This window comes from Dendrobates tinctorius, unplaced genomic scaffold, assembly GCF_039654945.1.
Source record: "Dendrobates tinctorius isolate UK_male_01 unplaced genomic scaffold, ASM3965494v1 ptg000087l, whole genome shotgun sequence".
Classification (NCBI taxonomy): Eukaryota; Metazoa; Chordata; class Amphibia; order Anura; family Dendrobatidae; genus Dendrobates; species Dendrobates tinctorius.
In genome coordinates, this window is record NW_027361755.1 from 936,661 (window position 1) to 956,550 (window position 19,890).

General features: G+C 48.0%; 1 protein-coding gene across 4 annotated transcripts in view; it reads left to right on the forward strand.

The window, feature by feature from the left end:
* Positions 1-1,284: 1,284 nt before the first annotated feature.
* Positions 1,285-19,890, forward strand: part of SNX9 (sorting nexin 9) — a 555,224-nt gene continuing 536,618 nt past the window's right edge. Inside the window, exon 1 of one of the 4 annotated variants that reach the window (XM_073585703.1) lies at positions 1,285-1,521. In XM_073585703.1, the coding sequence (XP_073441804.1) occupies positions 1,510-1,521 (12 nt within the window). In that variant the 5' untranslated portion in view covers positions 1,285-1,509. Of the gene's footprint in view, positions 1,522-1,600; positions 1,759-19,890 lie in introns of those variants that run through there. The other 3 variants (XM_073585704.1, XM_073585702.1, XM_073585705.1) reach the window with 3 other exon arrangements.

Sequence of the window (19,890 nt, forward strand, 5' to 3'; positions counted from 1 at the left end):
AGGTCCTGTGGAGACCTATTTACTATCTCCTCTTGACAAAGCGGCTGTGTGCCGCGAAACGCGCGTCGGGGGCTTCCTGCCAGGCGTCCCTCCTCCTCCCACTCCCTCTGGTAAGCTCCTACACTGTGGTTTATTATTTGGATCTATCGCCAGCCCTAGATATAATATATGTACTCCTGGGATGATTTGGCAGGGCCACAGATGTCTCTCTTAATTTTGTGATCTGCCCCAGGACTATATATGTGTACTTTTGGCCACTGGGCATTACATTTTTCATAGGGTGGTGTATATCCTGTTCCTACAGGTACATTTGTGGGGCCTATTACTATCAGGGGGTTTATCTATCTTGGTTGGAGGAGTAGGCTGCTGTGGGCATGATTGTCATCTGCATTAATTGGCACTTTAAATGATTCCATGCACTTTATATGTTTAATAAAATCTATATATCTTTTTTGCAATTCATCGTTTGCTGCCTTTTTTTTCTCTGGTGTACCATTAATTGTTGGAGCTGCTGTGGCCTCTGCCAGAGGGGGACAAACTTGCTTGTTTCCATCTTCTGGCATTGCAGCAGTCTTTACGGGATTCCAGTTATTAAAAATATCTTTGTATTCTTAGTGTGAAATCAGTGGCCCAAAGTCATTTAACCCCTTAAAAACATCAGTTACTTATTCAAATCTGAAAATCGGCTGTTTGCCCACTTTGATGCCAAATCTGATGCCCAGAACCCATTTGGGCCAGCCTGGAGGGACCTGGGTTTGATGCGGGGCATCACTATCTATGTTTTCTTAGTGTGAGATCAGTGGCCCAAAGTCATTTAACCCCTTAAAAAACATCAGTTATTCAATTATGTGAAAATCGGCTGATTGCCCACTTTGATGCCAATTCTGATGCCCAGAACCCATTTGGGCCAGCCTGGAGGGACCTGGGTTTGATGCGGGGCATCACTATCTATGTTTTCTTAGTGTGAGATCAGTGGCCCAAAGTCATTTAACCCTTTCTTAAACGCTCTTTGGTGCCCAGTTTGATGCCCATTTTTGTGCCGTTTTATAGGTTTTGTAGCTGTTTTTAAGTGTATTCGCATGAGGGCACCTCACTGCATTGTGTTTTGTTATTGTGATGCTTATTTTTTGTTGTTAAACCTATAAAAACTGAAAAGAAAAAATTGCCAATAAGAAACCAACTTCCGCTCCAAATAAGAAGGCCATGCTCTCCTTAGATCACTGTCTGTAGTCATGGTGCCACGACCTCTCGTATTACCATGGATGTAGGAAATGGCTTACATGATACACTATATATTGGCACATATTGCAACCTAGCTACCCGTGGCCTGTTCTGGTACAAGGCTGTAGACGGTAGGAGTCGGTGGTAATGGCGCCGGGCTGTAGCTAGAGGGCGTCTGCAGCAGACCTTATACCCCGTACACAGAGGCCCGGACAGGAAGAGGCAGTGCTGCTGGCAGCTTCCCTGTGTGTATGCTCCTAGGGTGCAAGCGAACTGCAGGGGCACAGCATGGCCACAAAGGTAAGCAGCGCTCGAACAGGCGACGGCTGGTAGCCGGGGCCATGTCTATGTGATTGCAGGAGGCAAGGGAGTTGTTTGTGGAGAGGCCACAGACAGCCACGGAGCGCCGCGCAGAGGAGCAGAAGCCAAAGTTAGCTCTGCCAGGGAAACCGGGGCAGGGAGCTTCAACTGAGGACAAAAGTGAAAGACCAGGGGAAAGTTTCACAACAAGTAGGCGGTGGACTGACATGTTCTCAAGTAAGCTAAACTGGGAGAGCTGGACGGGTAGGTGGGTGCTGAGGGGAGAGGGCACCATCAGCAGTCCTATGTAAACACATCAGCCATGGCCCCAGAGGGTGCTCGCTACCGAGCCCTGGTCACACACTTCTCATGAGCCTGGAAGTGGGAGGGAAAAGGGCAGAGTGCGACCCAATCCAGCTCCTGAACGCATCTTCTACATTAGTATGATGGTGCCAGCGAGGCGACAGTAGTGCCAGGCTTCCTCTGCCTATCCGCCTGAATTCAGCCTGGGCTTCTTGGGTTTAGCAGGGAACTGCTCCTATTTCCATCCAGTAGACATCTGGAGTTTCATGTTTTTATTCTGCGTTAAATGGAGGAGAAAGCCTAACCTGGTGCGATTCCTAAGCTTGTACTGCCCCCTTGGTGTCCTTACCTTGTGCTGCGATTGTGCTCCATCAGTACTGCCCCCCCCCTGGTGTCCTTACCTTGTGCTCCATCAGTACTGCCCCCCCCCTGGTGTCCTTACCTTGTGCTCCATCAGTACTGCCCCCCCCCCCTGGTGTCCTTACCTTGTGCTCCATCAGTACTGCCCCCCCCCCCCTGGTGTCCTTACCTTGTGCTCCATCAGTACTGCCCCCCCCCCCTGGTGTCCTTACCTTGTGCTCCATCAGTACTGCCCCCCCCCCCCCTGGTGTCCTTACCTTGTGCTCCATCAGTACTGCCCCCCCCCCCCCTGGTGTCCTTACCTTGTGCTCCATCAGTACTGCCCCCCCCCCCTGGTGTCCTTACCTTGTGCTCCATAAGTACTGCCCCCCCCCCTGGTGTCCTTACCTTGTGCTGCCATTCCTAAGCTTGTGCTCCATCAGTACTGGCCCCCTGGTGTTCTTACCTTGTGCTCCATCAGTACTGGCCCCCTGGTGTTCTTACCCTGTGCTCCATCAGTACTGCCCCCCTGGTGTCCTTACCTTGTGCTGCCATTCCTAAGCTTGTGCTCCCATTCCTAAGCTTGTGCTCCATCCGTACTGCCCCCCTGGTGTCCTTACCTTGTGCTCCATCCGTACTGCCCCCCTGGTGTCCTTACCTTGTGCTGCCATTCCTAAGCTTGTGCTCCATCAGTACTGCCCCCCTGGTGTCCTTACCTTGTGCTCCATCAGTACTGCCCCCCTGGTGTCCTTACCTTGTGCTGCCATTCCTAAGCTTGTGCTCCATCAGTACTGCCCCCCTGGAGTCCTTACCTTGTGCTGCCATTCCTAAGCTTGTGCTCCATCAGTATTGCCCCCCCCCCTGGTGTCCTTACCTTGTGCTGCCATTCCTAAGCTTGTGCTCCATCAGTACTGCCCCCCTGGTGTCCTTACCTTGTGCTGCCATTCCTAAGCTTGTCCATCTGTACTGCCCCCCTGGTGTCCTTACCTTGTGCTGCCATTTCTAAGCTTGTGCTCCATCAGTACTGCCCCCCTGGTGTTCTTACCTTGTGCTCAATCAGTACTGGCCCCCTGGTGTCCTTACCTTGTGCTCCATCAGTACTGCCCCACTGGTGTCCTTACCTTGTGCTCCATCAGTACTGCCCCCCCTGGTGTCCTTACCTTGTGCTCCATCAGTACTGCCCCCCCCTGGTGTCCTTACCTTGTGCTCCATCAGTACTGCCCCCCCTGGTGTCCTTACCTTGTGCTGCCATTCCTAAGCTTGTGCTCCATCAGTACTGGGCCCCTGGTGTCCTTACCCTGTGCTCCATCAGTACTGCCCCCCTGGTGTCCTTACCTTGTGCTGCCATTCCTAAGCTTGTGCTCCATCAGTATTGCCCCCCCCCCCCTGGTGTCCTTACCTTGTGCTGCCATTCCTAAGCTTGTGCTCCATCAGTACTGCCCCCCTGGTGTCCTTACCTTGTGCTGCCATTCCTAAGCTTGTGCTCCATCAGTACTGCCCCCCCTGGTGTCCTTACCTTGTGCTGCGATTGTGCTCCATCAGTACTGCCCCCCTGGTGTGGGAATGGGACATCAGAATGTAATAATCCCATAGCTAGCTGGTGAAGTGTTTTATTAATGGGAAAACACCAGCAGGAGCCACAGTCTGGATCTGTAATTACAGCACTGGCCCAAAAGATCCTGTAATGTGAAATAATGTTTAATCTGTGATTCAGCCTGAGCTTCTGCCATCCATGGCGTTCCGTATGCGTTTGGGCTACCACCCATCCAGCCAACATCACATATGTTCATTTTTGCAGCTCCACGAACTGATCCGGTGTGTCATTTGGTACAATTCTACCCATCATCCACTGATGCATGTTCATTTTAAAGCACCATTCCAGCTTTTTTTTCCCTAATCGATGGAGTGGTAGCACAAATGTAAGTTCACTGACCCTAGTATTATACTCACCAGCCGCTGTCTTCAGCTCTTCGTGTCGCCTCTCCAGTCCCGAGCCACCATTTTATGACCGGACGTCAGAGGTAACGGTCACAAACTCTCAATGCAAGTCTATGAGAGAATCATTCTTGCTCTCATAAATACATTGAGCTGTGACTTCTGACTTGGCAAACACTAGCGATCTGGCAGGTCACCAATACCTGCGGATGATCGACTGGAGCAGAGCTGACAAGAGAAGAACATGGCGGCTGGTCAGTATATTACTAGGTGCAGGGAATGTAGAATAAAAGCTGCTAGAGCTGTACTTTAATTTTGCCATTGACCATTTGTTTACCGACAAATTGTAATTGTATGAATTCATGTTTTAGGCTGAATTCAGACGTGTACAGTATGGAGATTGACATATGAAAATAGGTGGTGCTGCTACAGAAAGGAAGCAGTAACAAAGAGGAAAAGTAATTTTTACTTCAACACTTTGTACTTTCACCTAGCTCTTTTTTAAAAGATACTACACAGCACAATCAGTATAACAGAGATAGGGGGTTTAGCCCCTTAACGACCGCCAATACACCTTTTAACAGTGTCAGTTATTGGTGCTTATTCCTCAGCGCTGCTTTTTACTTTCGCTGAGAAATAAGGGTATAGGGCCCCCCGCCCCATGCCAGCGGGATGAATGCCTCCACCGGCAGTAGTGCCAGGCGGCTTCTTCCTACCCGCCTGGATTTAGCCTGGGCTTCTTGGGTTTGGCGGGAACTGCTCCCATCACCATCCAGAAGACATCTGGAATTTTGCTTGATCTCGTGTCATCGAGGTGCAGGGACATCTGCAGTTTCATTTTTTTTATTCTGCGTTATTCACCAAATTGTTAGGCTGGCGGAACGCACCAAATAATAAAATGAGGTGCGTTTGCAGCCTGGGGTCCACCGTGCAGAGATGGAATACTGCAGCTAAGTAATGGCAGATACTATATGGCGGTGTAATAAGCGAACACACAAGGGTTAACGTCACCCGGTGTGTACGAGGCGGACTCTGTTGCCTCACAGAGCTGCACTACCGCCGAATATAATCGCCGAAGCCTGTTAAGCTCACGGAGCTCGGCGAAGTGAGCGCTCGTGTAAAGTCACAGGACTCAGCTCCAAGACACAGGGTCGGAGTCCCTCTTGACTCACCAGCACTCGATGCCGCCGTAGATGCGGCACTTATGTGCCTTGCGCTGGATGGCACAATATGGCGCTACGTGAGGTGCTGACCTGGAGCACTGTGGCCTAAAGCCTAGCCACTGACAGGCGCTGACTCTAACCACTAGACCCTAACAACAGGCACAACCAAGGGTAGGGGTTTCAAATGAGTCAGTCACCAGATACATACATGCATCCATCATCATACACACCTTTAGCATAAGAGTCTATACTAGCGCATGGCCGAGCCGCCATGCGACTCTTTAATAGTGGCGTCCTTCCGGGACCTTCCCAGTGGTGGAACAATCCGAGCAGGAGCTGGACCTGCGCTTGTGACCTCCGACCTCCAATGAGAGGTCGTCCCACGGGCATACTCAGTAGGCAAAATACAGGACTTAGTCCCTGTAGCGTCTGCTTGCTACTGATTCAAGCATGGTGTTACAGCAGAGCCTGAAGGAGCAATCGGATGCCTAGCATTAGCCTGGGCAAGACGTCTGGACCGACGTCTCTGCGGCCGCAGAGGAATGGGAGACCGCAGAGGACATGGCGTGGGATTCTCCCTGTGCAGTAGGGGAAACTTGACGCCTAACACCAAATAACGGCGATCACAAAAAATGTCCTATTTAAAATTAATTTCTCTCTAATCTGATATGGTCTAACATCACAGACAATAGAAATGGGGTCCCCCGGGCCCTTTTGCTTCATCCCTCAGCCCTCTGCATCTTCCTGGAAAAGAATGGCAGGCGCATGCGCAGAGCGCCCGACAAGATTTGCTGGCCGGTACCCAGCAACAATCCTATTGATTCCTTTTGATCACTGTGATAGACCCTATCACAGTGATCAAAAAAAAGTAAATCAATTCCCCCTTTGTTACCCCCTTAGTTTCATAATAAGTCTAGAATAAAAAAATTGTAATTTATTTAGTTGGTCAGGGTTGCTGCTGCTGTTACTTTATGTCTTGGCCCTGTTTCACACATCCGTTTTTTGTGTCCGCCAAACGGATCTGTTTCCGTTTTTTGACGCTAACGGATCCGTTTGGATCTGTTTTTTTGACGGATCCGCGGTAGCCACTAATGCAAGTCTATGGGGGAAAAAAAAAACGGATCCGCCAAAAGCATGGCGGATCTGTTTTTTAACGGAAAATGACGGATTTAAAAAAACGGAAGTGTGATCCAGGCCTTAGGGTTGAAGTTAGAATTGTGTGTTTTTTTTTTTTGGGGGGGTGGGGTGTCTAATGGCCGTGAAACATGGAGGGGCAAGGACTCCAGCACCCGCGATCCTCGGTGCGTACCAGAGCGACCGATTCAAACTGGAGTAGCGAGCACTTGCGCTCGACACTAATGACGACATATTCAATATGATGACCTAATGTTATCAAATCCAGTGTTGTACCTGTGGGTTCAAGATGCCCCTTGATAAAATCGTTGAGGAGTGTGTTTTCCAACATGAGGTCACTTGTGGGGGGTTTCCACTGTTTAGGTACATCAGGGGCTCTCCAAACGTGGCATCTGTTCTCGATTCCAGCCAGTTTTGCTTTCAAAAAGTCAAACGGTGCGCCTTCCCTTCTGTGTCCTGCCGTGCGTCCAAACATTGAATTTCCCCCACATATGGAGTATCGCCGTATTCAATAGAAATTGCACAACAAATTTTGTAGTCCATTTTCTCTTGTTACCCTTGTGTAAATAAAGCTTGGGTCTAAAGTAAATTTTTTGTGAAAAAAGTTAGTTAATTTTTTCCTTCCACATTGCTTCAGTTTTTGTGATATAATTATTGTCTATTTTTAGTCATTGTACCTTTCAGTATTACTCTGTGTTTGTCTCTCCCCTTTACTTTTCTCTCTATAGTCTGAGTAGGAACGCATGCATAGCGCTCCAGACCCGTATACATTCCAATGGGACATTTCCATTGCGTGAAATGCTACTGTAAATAAGTAAAAGAAGGAAAAAGATGCGGCACTCACCCAGATTTGCAGTGCAGTGTCTTTATTCAACCATTAAAGGACGGGCAGATAACATGAGGCATGCGGTGAAAAAGACGGACGACAGCCGTTTCGCGTACACAGACGCTGCAACAGGTCCAGGACCTGTTGAAGCGTCTTTGTACGCGAAACGTCTGTCGTCCGTCTTTTTCCCCGCATGCCTCATGTTATCTGCCCGTCCTTGATTGTGTGACCTTTAATGGTTGAATAAAGAAACACTGCACTGCAAATCTGGGTGAGTGCCGCATCTTTTTCCTTTTACAAATTTAGCATGTTTTTTCTGATGCTGAACACCGTTATTCCCAGCAGTTTTACACACTGTGTGCCTGTGATTGATCCTCGACTTGTTGCTGGTGGATTAGAGCCTTGGTGCCGTTCATCTGGGCTTTCTTTGAATTGAGCTACTGTTAATAACATTGTGACAATGGTGTAGTTGAGCTGTGCTTTATTTCCTGAATTCCATAACTTGTTGCATCAATCAATGCTCAATGAAACAACCATGGCGCTTAACTGTGCCTTCACATCAGCTGTTTTTGAAGCCAATGTCAAGTGTATCGTGAATGAATAGGAACGTAAACAAAAATCAAAACCACACGTGAGAGGACTTGGTTGACACCTGTGTTTTAATCCTTTACCTAACTTTGATGTACATGTCCTCAAAAGTAGTGCCCATACATTTAATGTGGGCTCACTCGCTCAACTCACATCTTAACCCTGCACTTGATGGCTGATTTAATCAGCCATCAAGTGCCTCTAATAGCCACAGGTGAAACAGTGGTCTGCTTACGGCTGTTAACCAGTTACCGTATTTTTTGGACTATAAGACGCACTGGACTCTAAAACACACTTAGGTTTTAGAGGAAAAAATAAGAAAACAAAATTGAAGCATCCCAGCGGGCTTGGTCGCCCTCATTCCCTATTCTGGCATGCAGGGCCTCCATCTCTGTCTTGGTATGCATGGCCCCAGCAGAAAAACATAAAAAAAACATAAACCATTTTACTTTCCTTCCTAGCTTGATTGGACAGAGGACTCACCTGAACTTAACCCCATAGAGAATGTATACTGTATTGTCAAGAGGAAAATAAGACACCAGACCCAACAATGCAGACGAGCTGAAGGCTGCTATCAAAGCAACCTGGGCTTCCATAACACCTCAGCAGTGCCACAGGCTGACCGCCTCCATGCCACGTCGCTTTGATGTAAAAGGAGCCCCGACCAAGTATTGAGTGCATTTACTGAACTTACATTTCAGTAGGCCAACATTTTGGATTTTAAAATCATTTTTCAAGCTATTATTACCTTAGTAAAGTAGAATACTTTATAACGTCTTTTGGGTTTTTATTGGCTGTAAGCCATAATCAACATTAACATAAATGGGGGGTGTGGCTGTGTAGTGGTGAAGAGAGGATGCACTTGGGGAGAGCTCTTAGCATCCTGAAGACATCCGACCAGCGGACCCTTACCACTGTGACATATACACCGGTGTCCGGACCCCTCTGGACTCCGGAGCACTCCTGGACCCCCACGGGAGAGCACTGCTGGACTCCCGTGTGCTGGCAGCTGTGAGGACCGGGGCGGCCGGCGGGGTCTGAACGCGGCGGTGGCCATCTTTGGAAGTGCGCGCTCTGCCTGTGAGAGACGCGGCGCCAGCCCCCATCGCTGCAGCGCTGACGGACGGTGAATACACACACACATCCTGAAGATCTGTGGGGGACAAGCGGTGAGTGCTCTGAAAAACTGGGCCCCCCGCGCTCTTCCCCCCCCCCCCCCCCCTTTAAGTCACCTGGCCTGCCAGTACTATTACTTTAAGGGCTTTGGACCCTGCTGTCCCTGCGGGGCACTGCGGGTCCCCTCCGGGTCACAGGGGCCCTTGTTTGCTGCTCAGAGCCGGACATTACCTCCCTGCGTGGCCCGTCAGATCTGTGCTGCTCTTGGGGCTCTGCAGCCATCATATGATAGCCCTGCTACGTTTATAACTTTAAATCAGAGGATTACAGAGTGTACTGTTCCTGATACCCTGCTGTGCCATTTTGCTATTGAAATGAGTCGCTCCAAGGGGTCAGGAGCAGCTGAAAAATTGAGAGTAAGCTAGAATAGACCATTCAGATGTTTCAAGACCCCTCAGAAACAACCCCTCATAGGCTCAGCGTAAAAACCCCCCTTTTGGGGGTGAGGAGGAGAGTGAGCAAGAGGCATTAACCCTTAAACAGGCGTCGGAACAACTGATGCAGGCCATCTCCTTAACCAGGACATCTCTGACAGGGAAAATAGAAGACGTGTATACCGATGTGGGGCGTCTCTGGCAAGATATGCAAGCCATGAGGGGACGCATTACGGAGGTGGAGACGAGGATGTCCCAGGTAGAAGACACCATCACACCTATGGAAGCCAAACTAGCGAAAGTGGTGGGTTCTATGAACGCATGGAGGCAAAAAGCAGATGACCTGGAGAACAGAATGCGTCGGAATAATATCCGAGTTATTGGACTACCGGAACGCTCGGAAGGTCAACATCTGGAGCAATTCCTAGAAGATTGGCGCAAAACTATTCTGGGAGACGAATTCTCCCCAACACTTGCTGTGGAAAGGGCTCACAGGGTCCCCACTAGGCCTCCTCCTCCTGGAGCCCCACCTAGACCTTTTCTGACACGTCTCCTTAACTGCAGAGAAAGGGATGTGATTCTGCGTCTAGCACGGCAAAAAAGTCCTATGAAGTTTAACAATGCCACGATTTCGATTTTCCCAGACTTCTCTATGGAACTTCAGAAACAACGGGCACAGTTCATGGAAGTCAAAAAGCGGTTCTGGGAGAAGAATGTTAAGTACTCGATCTATCCGGCCTGGCTCCGGCTGGTTCACGAGGGTTCTACTTTGTTTTTTACGGATCCAGCGGAGGTGACTGAGTGGCTACGGTCCCATAAAGGGTCTGCTGCAAAGAAATCCTAATGTATCTATTGTTTAGTATCTTTCTATTAATGGTCTGATTGGAGCTTTGTCCGCCAGCATCCAAATACCAACAATACCGGACACTGAGCTCAGTGATTGCTTTATGACGGGAGTACAGGACTTTGCTCCCATATTGTTTGGCTTTTTTTACTTTGTTTTTTTCTCTATAGTGGTTCTATGTATATTATTTTTTTTTTTTTAAGGTAAAAGTCGCAGCCAACAGCAATTTCAATCTCTAGGTGGTGTCTCTAAATTTTACCCGGGTAATGATATATGCCATATTCAACGGCATAAGGGCCCCGTCACACATAGCGACTCACCAGCGATCCCGACAACGCTATCACCTTGTCAGGATCGCTGGTGAGCTGCCAAACAGGCAGCTGCACCAGCGACACGTGGGTAACAAGCGACGCAAGTCGCTTATTTACCCGCAGTGTATCTTAGTTACCAGCGCGCTGATGCAGGGAGCTGGTAACCAAGGTACACATCGGGTTTCTAAGGGGCGCGCGGCACTTAGAAACCCGATGTGTACCTTGGTTACCAGCTCCCTGCATCAGCGTGCTGGTAACTAAGGTACACAACAGGGTTTCTAAGTGCCGCGCGCCCCTTAGAAACCCGATGTGTACCTTGGTTACCAGCTCCTGCTCGCTGGTCTCCCGCCTGTCACAAGCAGCTATGCATGCTGGCCAGCGGGAGACAAGCGACCCCAAAAATGTCCAGAGGTTTCCTCAGCGATACCCGGCAGGGGGGCTGATCGCTGTCACACACAGCGATCTCGCTGGTGAGATCGCTGTGGCGTCCCAAAACTTGTGACTCAGCAGCGATCTCGCTAGTGAGATCGCTATGTGTGACAGGGGCTTAAGACATGGGGTCTGAGATGATATGTATGACATGGAATGTGAGGGGGTATAAACCCCCCCCCGGAAAAAGATCAGTTTTTTCCCAGATCAGACACTATCGCCCTCACATTGTGGCCTTGGTGGAGAAGCACTTGACCAGTGATACAGCTCGGTGCGTGCAGATGCCTTGGGTACAATGGTCTGTCCATGCATTCCACACTAGCTATTCGAGAGTGGTTTCACTCCTGGTACATAGAGACGTTAGATGGGAAGCCAGGGAGACTCGGAGGGATCCCGAGGGTCGCTTTGTTTTTGTGCATGCATTGATAAATACCAGGAAGTATGTAATCCTATGTGTTTATAACCCCCCTCCGGCTAATATGCCCATTCTTCAAAGGGCATTGAGTTTTGCCCTAAATTATCCGGACGCAGATGTTATCTGTATGGGAGACTTCAATATGGTCATGAACAACTGCTTTGATAAATTGAGATTGGATGATGGAATGACTGGGGGGAGCCCCTTCCCTGACTACAACCCAGCTGTCACTATTTATGGAGGGTAGCGGGTTGTTGGATTTGTGGAGGGTGCGTCACCCTGAGTTGAGAGAATATACCTGTCACTCATCCACTAAGCACTCTCTATCGCGCATAGATTAAATATTCGGATCCAATGGTCTGGTGATGTGGGTGGATAATATAGAACATGGCAGTAGGTGGCTCTCAGATCATAGCCCGGTCATTCTTAAACTTAAATATGGACAATTAAACAATAGGATAGTTTGGAAGTTGAACCCTTTCTGGTTAAAATTGATGGTATCTCCCGATAGAAGGATCGATCAGTTGCACTGTCTAGTCCCACCCAGAACCTCAAGATATTAATTTATTTTGGGATGTCCTTAAGGCATATCTGAAGGGATGTTTGTCCTCCACGATCTCTTATATCAATCGGGTAACCTCAAGGGAGTATGATGAAATGGAGCAACGATTGAAAGATTCAGAGGAAACATATATATATCTAACCAAACTAACGGCAACAGGATTGAGCGGCTGGCTGCTCAGAGGTTATACACTCAGCATATAGACACTAAGTCTAAGGCTAAGTGCACACGTACCGTAACTCTCGCGGAAATTACCGCGAGAATTCCGTAATTCTAGTCCGCGGGAAAATCGCATTTTAAATTCCCGCTATTTTCCCGCGGAAAAACTAGCATTTTGTAAGCGTATTTAGCTTGCAAAATGCTAGCGTTCTCCAAGCGATCTGTAGCATCGCTTGGAGAACTGATTGACAGGTTGGTCACACTAGTCAAACATAGTGTTTGACAAGTGTGACCAACTTTTTACTACTGAGGCTGCCTATGCGGCATCAATAGTAAAAGAATGTAAAAAAAAAAAAAAAAGTGTATTCTCACCCTCCGGCGTCCCGCGCATCCGTTCCCAGTAATCCTTTGCGAAAATGCCCGCGATGACGTCAGTTCTCGCGGGATCGCGACGTCTCGCGGTAATTCGCTATGACCACGAGACTTCGCGATCCCGCGAGAACGGACGCCATCGCGGGCATTTTCGCAAAGGACTACTGGGAACGAGAGCGTGAAGAGAAGCAGGAAGACTGCGCGGGACGTCGGAGGGTGAGAATAACAATAATTTTTTATTTTTAAATTCTATTTTTTGCAGGGATATGGTACCCAAAGCCCGGAGGACAGTCTCCTCTCCTCCGGACCGTGGGTACCATCCGCAAATGTTCTGCTTACTTTCCGCATGGTGTGCACAGCCACATGCGGAAAGTAAGCGGAACAATGCATTCCTATGGGTGCGGGATCGCCGCGATTCCGCAAATTAATGAGCATGCTGCGGTTTTTACCGCGAAGCGATTCCGCCGCGGTAAAAACCGCAGCATTAGTACAGCATTGCGGAATCCCATAGGAATGCATGGGATGCTTATTTTTCGTGTTTTCGCGGCAAAATCGCGTGGTTAAAACCGCCGCGGAAACGTGAAAAAACGCCACGTGTGAACTCGGCCTAAGCGTAAACTATTCTTTACCCGTCAATCTTATTTTGAGCTGGGAAACCAGGCAAGCAAATTCTTGGCCTATCTGGTACGCCAACATAACACCTCTAATACAATATTGCAGATTCGTAAGGCGGATGGTTTATTGGTGTCTTCGACCAAGGAGATACTTGGCTGTTTTTACGACTACTACAGGTCATTATATGAATCTAAAAGTGACTTTGATCATTTGGGGTGTTTAGACTATTTGTTAGATGTGACATTCCCTACATTAGATTCTGAACAGCGAACCCTTATGGACGCTGAGTTTACCGTGAAGGAGATAGAAAATGCCATAACAGACATGGCCTCCGGGAAGGCCCCTGGACCAGGCGGGTTCCCTATTGAGTTGTACAGGAAATACCGGGATATATTAACGCCACGTCTAGTAGGGGTATTTCGGGGAATTTGAGAAGGAAAATCTATGCCTGAATCCTTTTATTAGGCTAATATCATAGTGCTGCTTAGGAAGGAGGGGAGGGACCCTTGGAATCTGGATCCTATCGCCCCATTTCATTATTAAATGTGGACTATAAAATCTTTACCAAGATCCTAGCTACCAGACTGAATTCAATTATATTGAACATTATACATCCTGATCAAACTGGCTTTATACCTGGTAAGAGCATTTTCGTTAACATCAGACGAGTCCAGTCAATATTCCAATATCAAGAAAAGAGGGGGAGAAGCCATTGTGATGGATTAGGCTGCTGTGAACACACACGGCAGCCCCACCCTGCCCCAAGCTTTATTTAATTGTGCACCTGTGTCTGGACCAACATCGCCCTTCATCTATGTTTGCTGGTCAGGCAATGTGTGGAGGCCATTCCTGATATGTCTGTGTTCAGACCTGGTTGGCCTTCATCTGGCTTCATGGGAGCGATCCAGTAATGTTCAGGTACAGATTGCACTTGATGTGGTCATGCTCTAAATGTATTTAGGAGGCCGTAATGGCACAGCATTTATTAAAAATATATAGAGTAGGACCCCCCCATATGAGATTGCCTTGGCGCGGCGGGGTGGCTCAATTGAATTAATCAATTTTTTTGCTAAATATCTCATTTTTGAATACAGCTAGACATTATGTGCATATGCACTCCAATTTATGCGTTCTAACCTTAAGCAGTGCTGGCTTCCCCCCCCAATATTCTAATATACTGTTGTTCTCTAATGCCAGACAACAAATGGGCACGGGCATCGTTAGATGCTGCCAAGGCTTTTGACTCTCTTGAATGGCCTTTCCTCTCCGCATGCTTGCAAAGATATGGCTTTGGTGATGAATTTATAAAATGGGTCAAAATATTATATGTGAAGCCCAAGGCCCGTATTATAGTAAATAATTCCGTATCTGAGTCTTTTTCATTACATAGGGGGACTCGTCAGGGCTGCCCCCTTTCCCCGGCCCTCTTCGCCCTCGCGATTGAGGCACTGGCAATACGTATAAGGTCTTCCCCTGGCATTAAGGGTATAGATATAGCAGGTCGGGTAGATACCATAGGTCTATATGCTGACGATATGGTGATATTTATGGATGAAGCGGAAGAAACTTTGCCGCAAGTGATAGCCACTATAGATAGATTCAGCAAATATTCAGGTTTATACATAAATTGGGAGAAGTCTCCCCTGTTGCCCCTTTCCCATTCCCCGATGCCTCGACTAGACTCTCTCCTCGCTGTCTATTGTATCTAGTTTTAAATATTTGGGTATCTACATATCTCAAAGTGTGCTTGACTCACAACTTAATATCCACACACTGCTGGAACTAGTTAAAGTTAAATTTGCATCCTCGAGCAAGCTGCCGCTGTGTGTAGCCGGACGCATTAACCTGATTAAAATGATATTACTCCCCAAGCTTAGCTACTCTCTTCAACACAGTGCTGCAATGGTACCCAAATCTTTCTTTGTGAATCTCAATTCCCAGATCACATTTTTTATATGGGGGAAAACTAGGCCCAAACTTAAATTGTCCACTTTTACAAAGACCTAAAAAGGGAGGTGGGGCGGCGTTACCAGATTTTTTCTGTACTACTTGGCTGGGCGGGCTAAAGCTTGAAGTAAATGGATGCCGGGTAATTACTTCCCCAATTTTGAAAGTCACCTGCTTCACGCTGCACAAACTAACTGCCTTGAGTTAGAGAAGACTAATGCCCTTCTTCTGCTACCCTTGCTCCGACTGGCGCGATTAACATGGAGGCAAATTAAGAAAGTGATTGGATTTAAAGATATTATAGCTGAAATGCCCCTGTGGAATAATGATTATTTCCCGGAATTGCTAAATCGCCCATCCACTGACTTTTGGATTCAGCATAACGTCTCCTCGTTGGGGGACTTGTATGACCAAGGGACCTTAATGTCTTTTGAACAATTACAGGTTACACATGATATCTCGATATCTCAATTTTTTTGCTATTTACAGCTGAGATCGACTCTTCACTCACACATGAGATGCAGGGGTGTGGGCCATATTATTTCATCTCTATCTTGGATAGGAATTCTTAATTCGCAAGGTCCCCAGGGTCTCCTCTCCTCTCTATATACATACATACATGCTGTCAGTAGAAGCATAATCTGCCATAAGCTCTATTAAGGGTAAGTGGGAACGACTCATCCCTAATACGCAGGGAGAGGAGTGGAAAGAGATCCTGGAGTATCACCATCTATTAATAACAGAATGATACAATTATATAATCAATCATACTTGACTCCGACACGACTTTTTAGGATGGGTCGATTTCAATCATCAGGGTGTCTGCGGTGCCACTCACCAGATGCGGATTTTATTCATATGATATGGCAGTGTTCCATTACATAGTAACATAGTTATTAAGGTTGAAGGGAGACTTTAAGTCCATCTAGTTCAACCCATATCCTATCCTAACTTGCCCTAACATGTTGATCCAGAGGAAAGCAAAAAAACCCCATGTGGCAAACAGTAAGCTTCACATTGGGGAAAAAATTCCTTCCCAACTCCACATACGGCAATCAGACTAGCTCCCTGGATCAACGCAATTTTAAGGAAACTAGTGTATATACCTTGTAATGTTATACTTTTCAAGAAAGGCATCTAGTCCCTTCTTAAATTTTAGTAGGGAATCACTCATTACAACATCATATGGCAGAGAGTTCCATAGTCTCACTGCTCTTACAGTAAAGAATCCACGTCTGTGAGTATGCTTAAACCTTCTTTCCTCCAGACATAGAGGATGCCCCCTTGTCCCCGTCACAGGTCTAAGAGTAAAAAGATCATTAGAAAGGTCTTGGTATTGTCCCCGCATATATTTATACATTGTAATAAGATCACCCCTAAGCCTTCGATTCTCCAAACTAAATAACCCCTAGTGTAATAACCTGTCTTGGTATTGCAGACCCCCTAGTTCCCTAATAACCTTGGTCGCTCTTCTCTGCACCCGCTCTAGTTCAGCTATGTCTGTCTTATACACTGGAGACCAGAACTGTACACAGTATTCTAAGTGTGGTCGTACTAGTGACTTATATAGAGGTAAAATTATGTTCTCCTCATGAGCATCTATGCGTCTTTTAATGCATACCATTATTTTATTTGCCTTTGCAGCAGCTGCCTGACACTGGCCACCAAATGTGAGTTTGTCGTCCACCCATACACCCAGGTTTTTTTCAGTGACAGTTTTGCCCAGTGTTTTACAATTAAGCACATAATTATACATCTTGTTCGTTCTACCCAAGTGCATGACTTTACATTTATCCCCATTAAAGCTCATTTGCCATTTATCAGCCCAAGCTTCTAGTTTACATAAATCCTCCTGTAATATAAAATTGTCCTCCTCTGTATTGATTACCCTGCAGAGTTTATTGTCCTCTGTAAATATTGAAATTCTACACTCTATGCCCCCTACAAGGTCATTAGTAAATATGTTAAAAAGAAGCGGGCCCAAAACTGACCCCTGTGGTACCCCACTGCTAACCGTGACCCAGTCCGAGTGTGCTCCATTAATAACCACCCTTTGTTTCCTATCCCTGAGCCAACTCAACTCACCTACACATATTTTCCCCTATCCCCAATGTTCTCATTTTATGTATCAACCTTTTGTGTGACGCTGTATCAAAAGCTTTTGAAAAGTCCATGTACACCACGTCCACTGCATTCCCTTGGTCCAGTCCGGAACTTACCTCTTCATAAAAGCTTATCAGATTAGTCTACATTATTGGAAAGAGGTGACGTCGTTACGGACATCCCTATTGCAAGCCCCTGTCCCTCTCGAGTCATTGGCCTGCTTGTTTGGGGTATGGCATGAGGAGACTTGGGGTCATTATACCGGGATCTTCCTGTGCGAGACACTGTTTATGGCACGGAAGGTATTGGCACTACGGTGGATGGGAGACTGATTTTATTTATATATATATATATATATATATATATATTAAAAAAAAAAAAAAAAAAAATTTATATCTTCGCCACGACAGCACCCACTGAGAAAGGGGATCCGCCCCCCCCCCCCCCCCCCCCCCCCAGGAACAGGAAACCTACAGAGAGATAAATGGGGCGGCCCCCCTCGCTCCCTCAGTTTGTCTTCCTGTTCCCGGAGGGAACCCGCATAGAAGAGGATGCCCAACCTGGTTGCTGCCCGTATGCATTATATGAGCAGCGGGGGCCCCAGAGCTGGAAGCAGCGACGGGCGGATCAGAGAGTGGATTCCCCCCCTCAGCTGGTATTGTGGGTTAAGCTATGGCGAAATGGGCCTGGCTCACCATCATACGGCAGGAGCTGGCAGGATGGGGCAGACCAGAAATTCCCCTGCAGGTACGCATTACAGAAGTGCGGCAGCGCCGGGGTGCTGTAGACGCCCGCTCCCCCCCCCCCCCCACTAACAGAGCAAGGCCAGTGGAAGTCACAAGTCCCTGAGCTCGCGGGCGCAGGAATGCCAGCAGTGCTAAAGGGGGGATTGACATACCTGGTGCCAGTGTATGTCCTCTGGTGAAGGGGCGACTGTAGTGAAGCAGCGGGTGGAGGAGAAGCCGGCGTTCCTGTACCAGAGCAGAGCGACCCGGAAGTGCAGGGAGGACTTCTGAGGCGCGAGGAGGCAGAGGACCGTGGTATCGTGGCAACAGGATTGTACAGGCCAGAATCTGATTTAAAAAAAAAAAAAAAAAAAAAGGGGAGCGAAACCCGGGGGCTGCATAAAAGCACCGGCTAGAGGCACAGCGGTGCGCAGCCATGTTGTGCAACGACCCGGTTTCGCTCCAAACAGCGCAACCAGGGTATGATAGTGCCAGAAGAAGTGGTAGAAGTGACAGCACAAGGAGGAATGGAAGCTCCAGGAGCAATACTAGTGGACACTCCAGGCAGAGTGAGTCCATGGAAAAGAAGCGAAAGGAGAAAAAAAACCATCCCATGCCTCGCCTCAGCCCGAGTCGCGAACCCTGAAGCAGGTACTTGCTGACGAAATGCAGTGTTGAGTGTTTTTAGTCAAGCCTTTGGCTGATGGCGGCTGTTTTTTTTTCTGTCTTGTTCGCACCCCTTAGGCCAAAAGGACTGAGAAGGCCAAAAACAGGGAATGTGCCTTATGCTCCCAGCCGCTCCCAGATGGTCACCCTAAGAGGTTATGCCAGCCCTGTATTGAACAAACACTGCAGGAAGAATCCTTAGGGAAGGAGGATATCTGTATGATAATTGGGGAGGAGCTGCGGACCTTAGGTGGGTCCAGTACTCTGGAGGAACACTCGACCACCAGGGAGATGGCTTCACCAGAGTCGAGATCACCTTCGTATACAAGGGAACTGGACTCAGATCTCAGGACTATCTGTCCTCAGAAGAGGACGAGCAAGTTTGCTTTCCCACGGACAGCGTCAGCAATTTGGTGAAGTTGGTTCTAAATACCATGGGGTTACCCGACGCTAAAGAGCCTAAAACTCCGCAGGAGATAATGTTCACGTGTATCTCCCAGAAAAATGTCTCGGCCTTCCCAGTAGTTCCAGCAATTAGGGAACTGGTGAAAAGGGAATGGGAGAAACAGGGGAAAAGAACCCTTCTCCCCTTACCATCCAAACGAAAATACCCGTTTGATGATAACGAGCTAACGCCCTGGTCCAGAGCCCCCAAAGTGGATGCGGCAGTGGCCTCCACTTCTCGCCGTTCCTCCCTACCAATCGAAGATTTGGGGACGTTACCCGACACCTTAGATCGCAAGGCGGACGCCTTCCTAAAGCTGTCTTGGGAGGCATGTACGACGGCCTTCAAGCCAGTAATATCAGCCATTTGCACTGCCATATCCATGGTGATATGGTTGAATGATCTGGAGGAAAATATAAAAAACAGCATCTAGAGACAAGCTCCTCTCCGCTATTCCCTTGATTACAGGTGGAGTGGCCTTCCTATCTGACGCCTCAGCCGACTCCCTCCGATTAGATGCCAGAGGGGCAGGACTTGCCAATGCGGGCCTTATGGTTAAAGGGATGGAGAGGCGATATGCAGACAAAGACCAAGCTCTGCGCTATACCCTGTCAGGGTAAGTACCTGTTCGGCACAGAACTAGACGAGATCCTGACGAAAGCGGGGGAGAGGAAGAAAGGGTTCCCTAACCCGTACGTTCCCTTTAACAGGAGAACCTTCAAGAAGCCTCCGTTTGGTAGGAGAAAAGATTTCAAGGGCCAGGACCGCTGGGGCAATAAGGACCCCAAGCAGAAAGGTAGCCTATTCGGAAAACGTCCGTTCAAACCTGGGGACAGATTCCGGTACGGCCAATCCACCAGTAGGTGGCAGACTATTGCAGTTCAACCACCAGTGGGGGAAAATTACATCTAACCCCTGGGTCATTAAGATCGTTACAT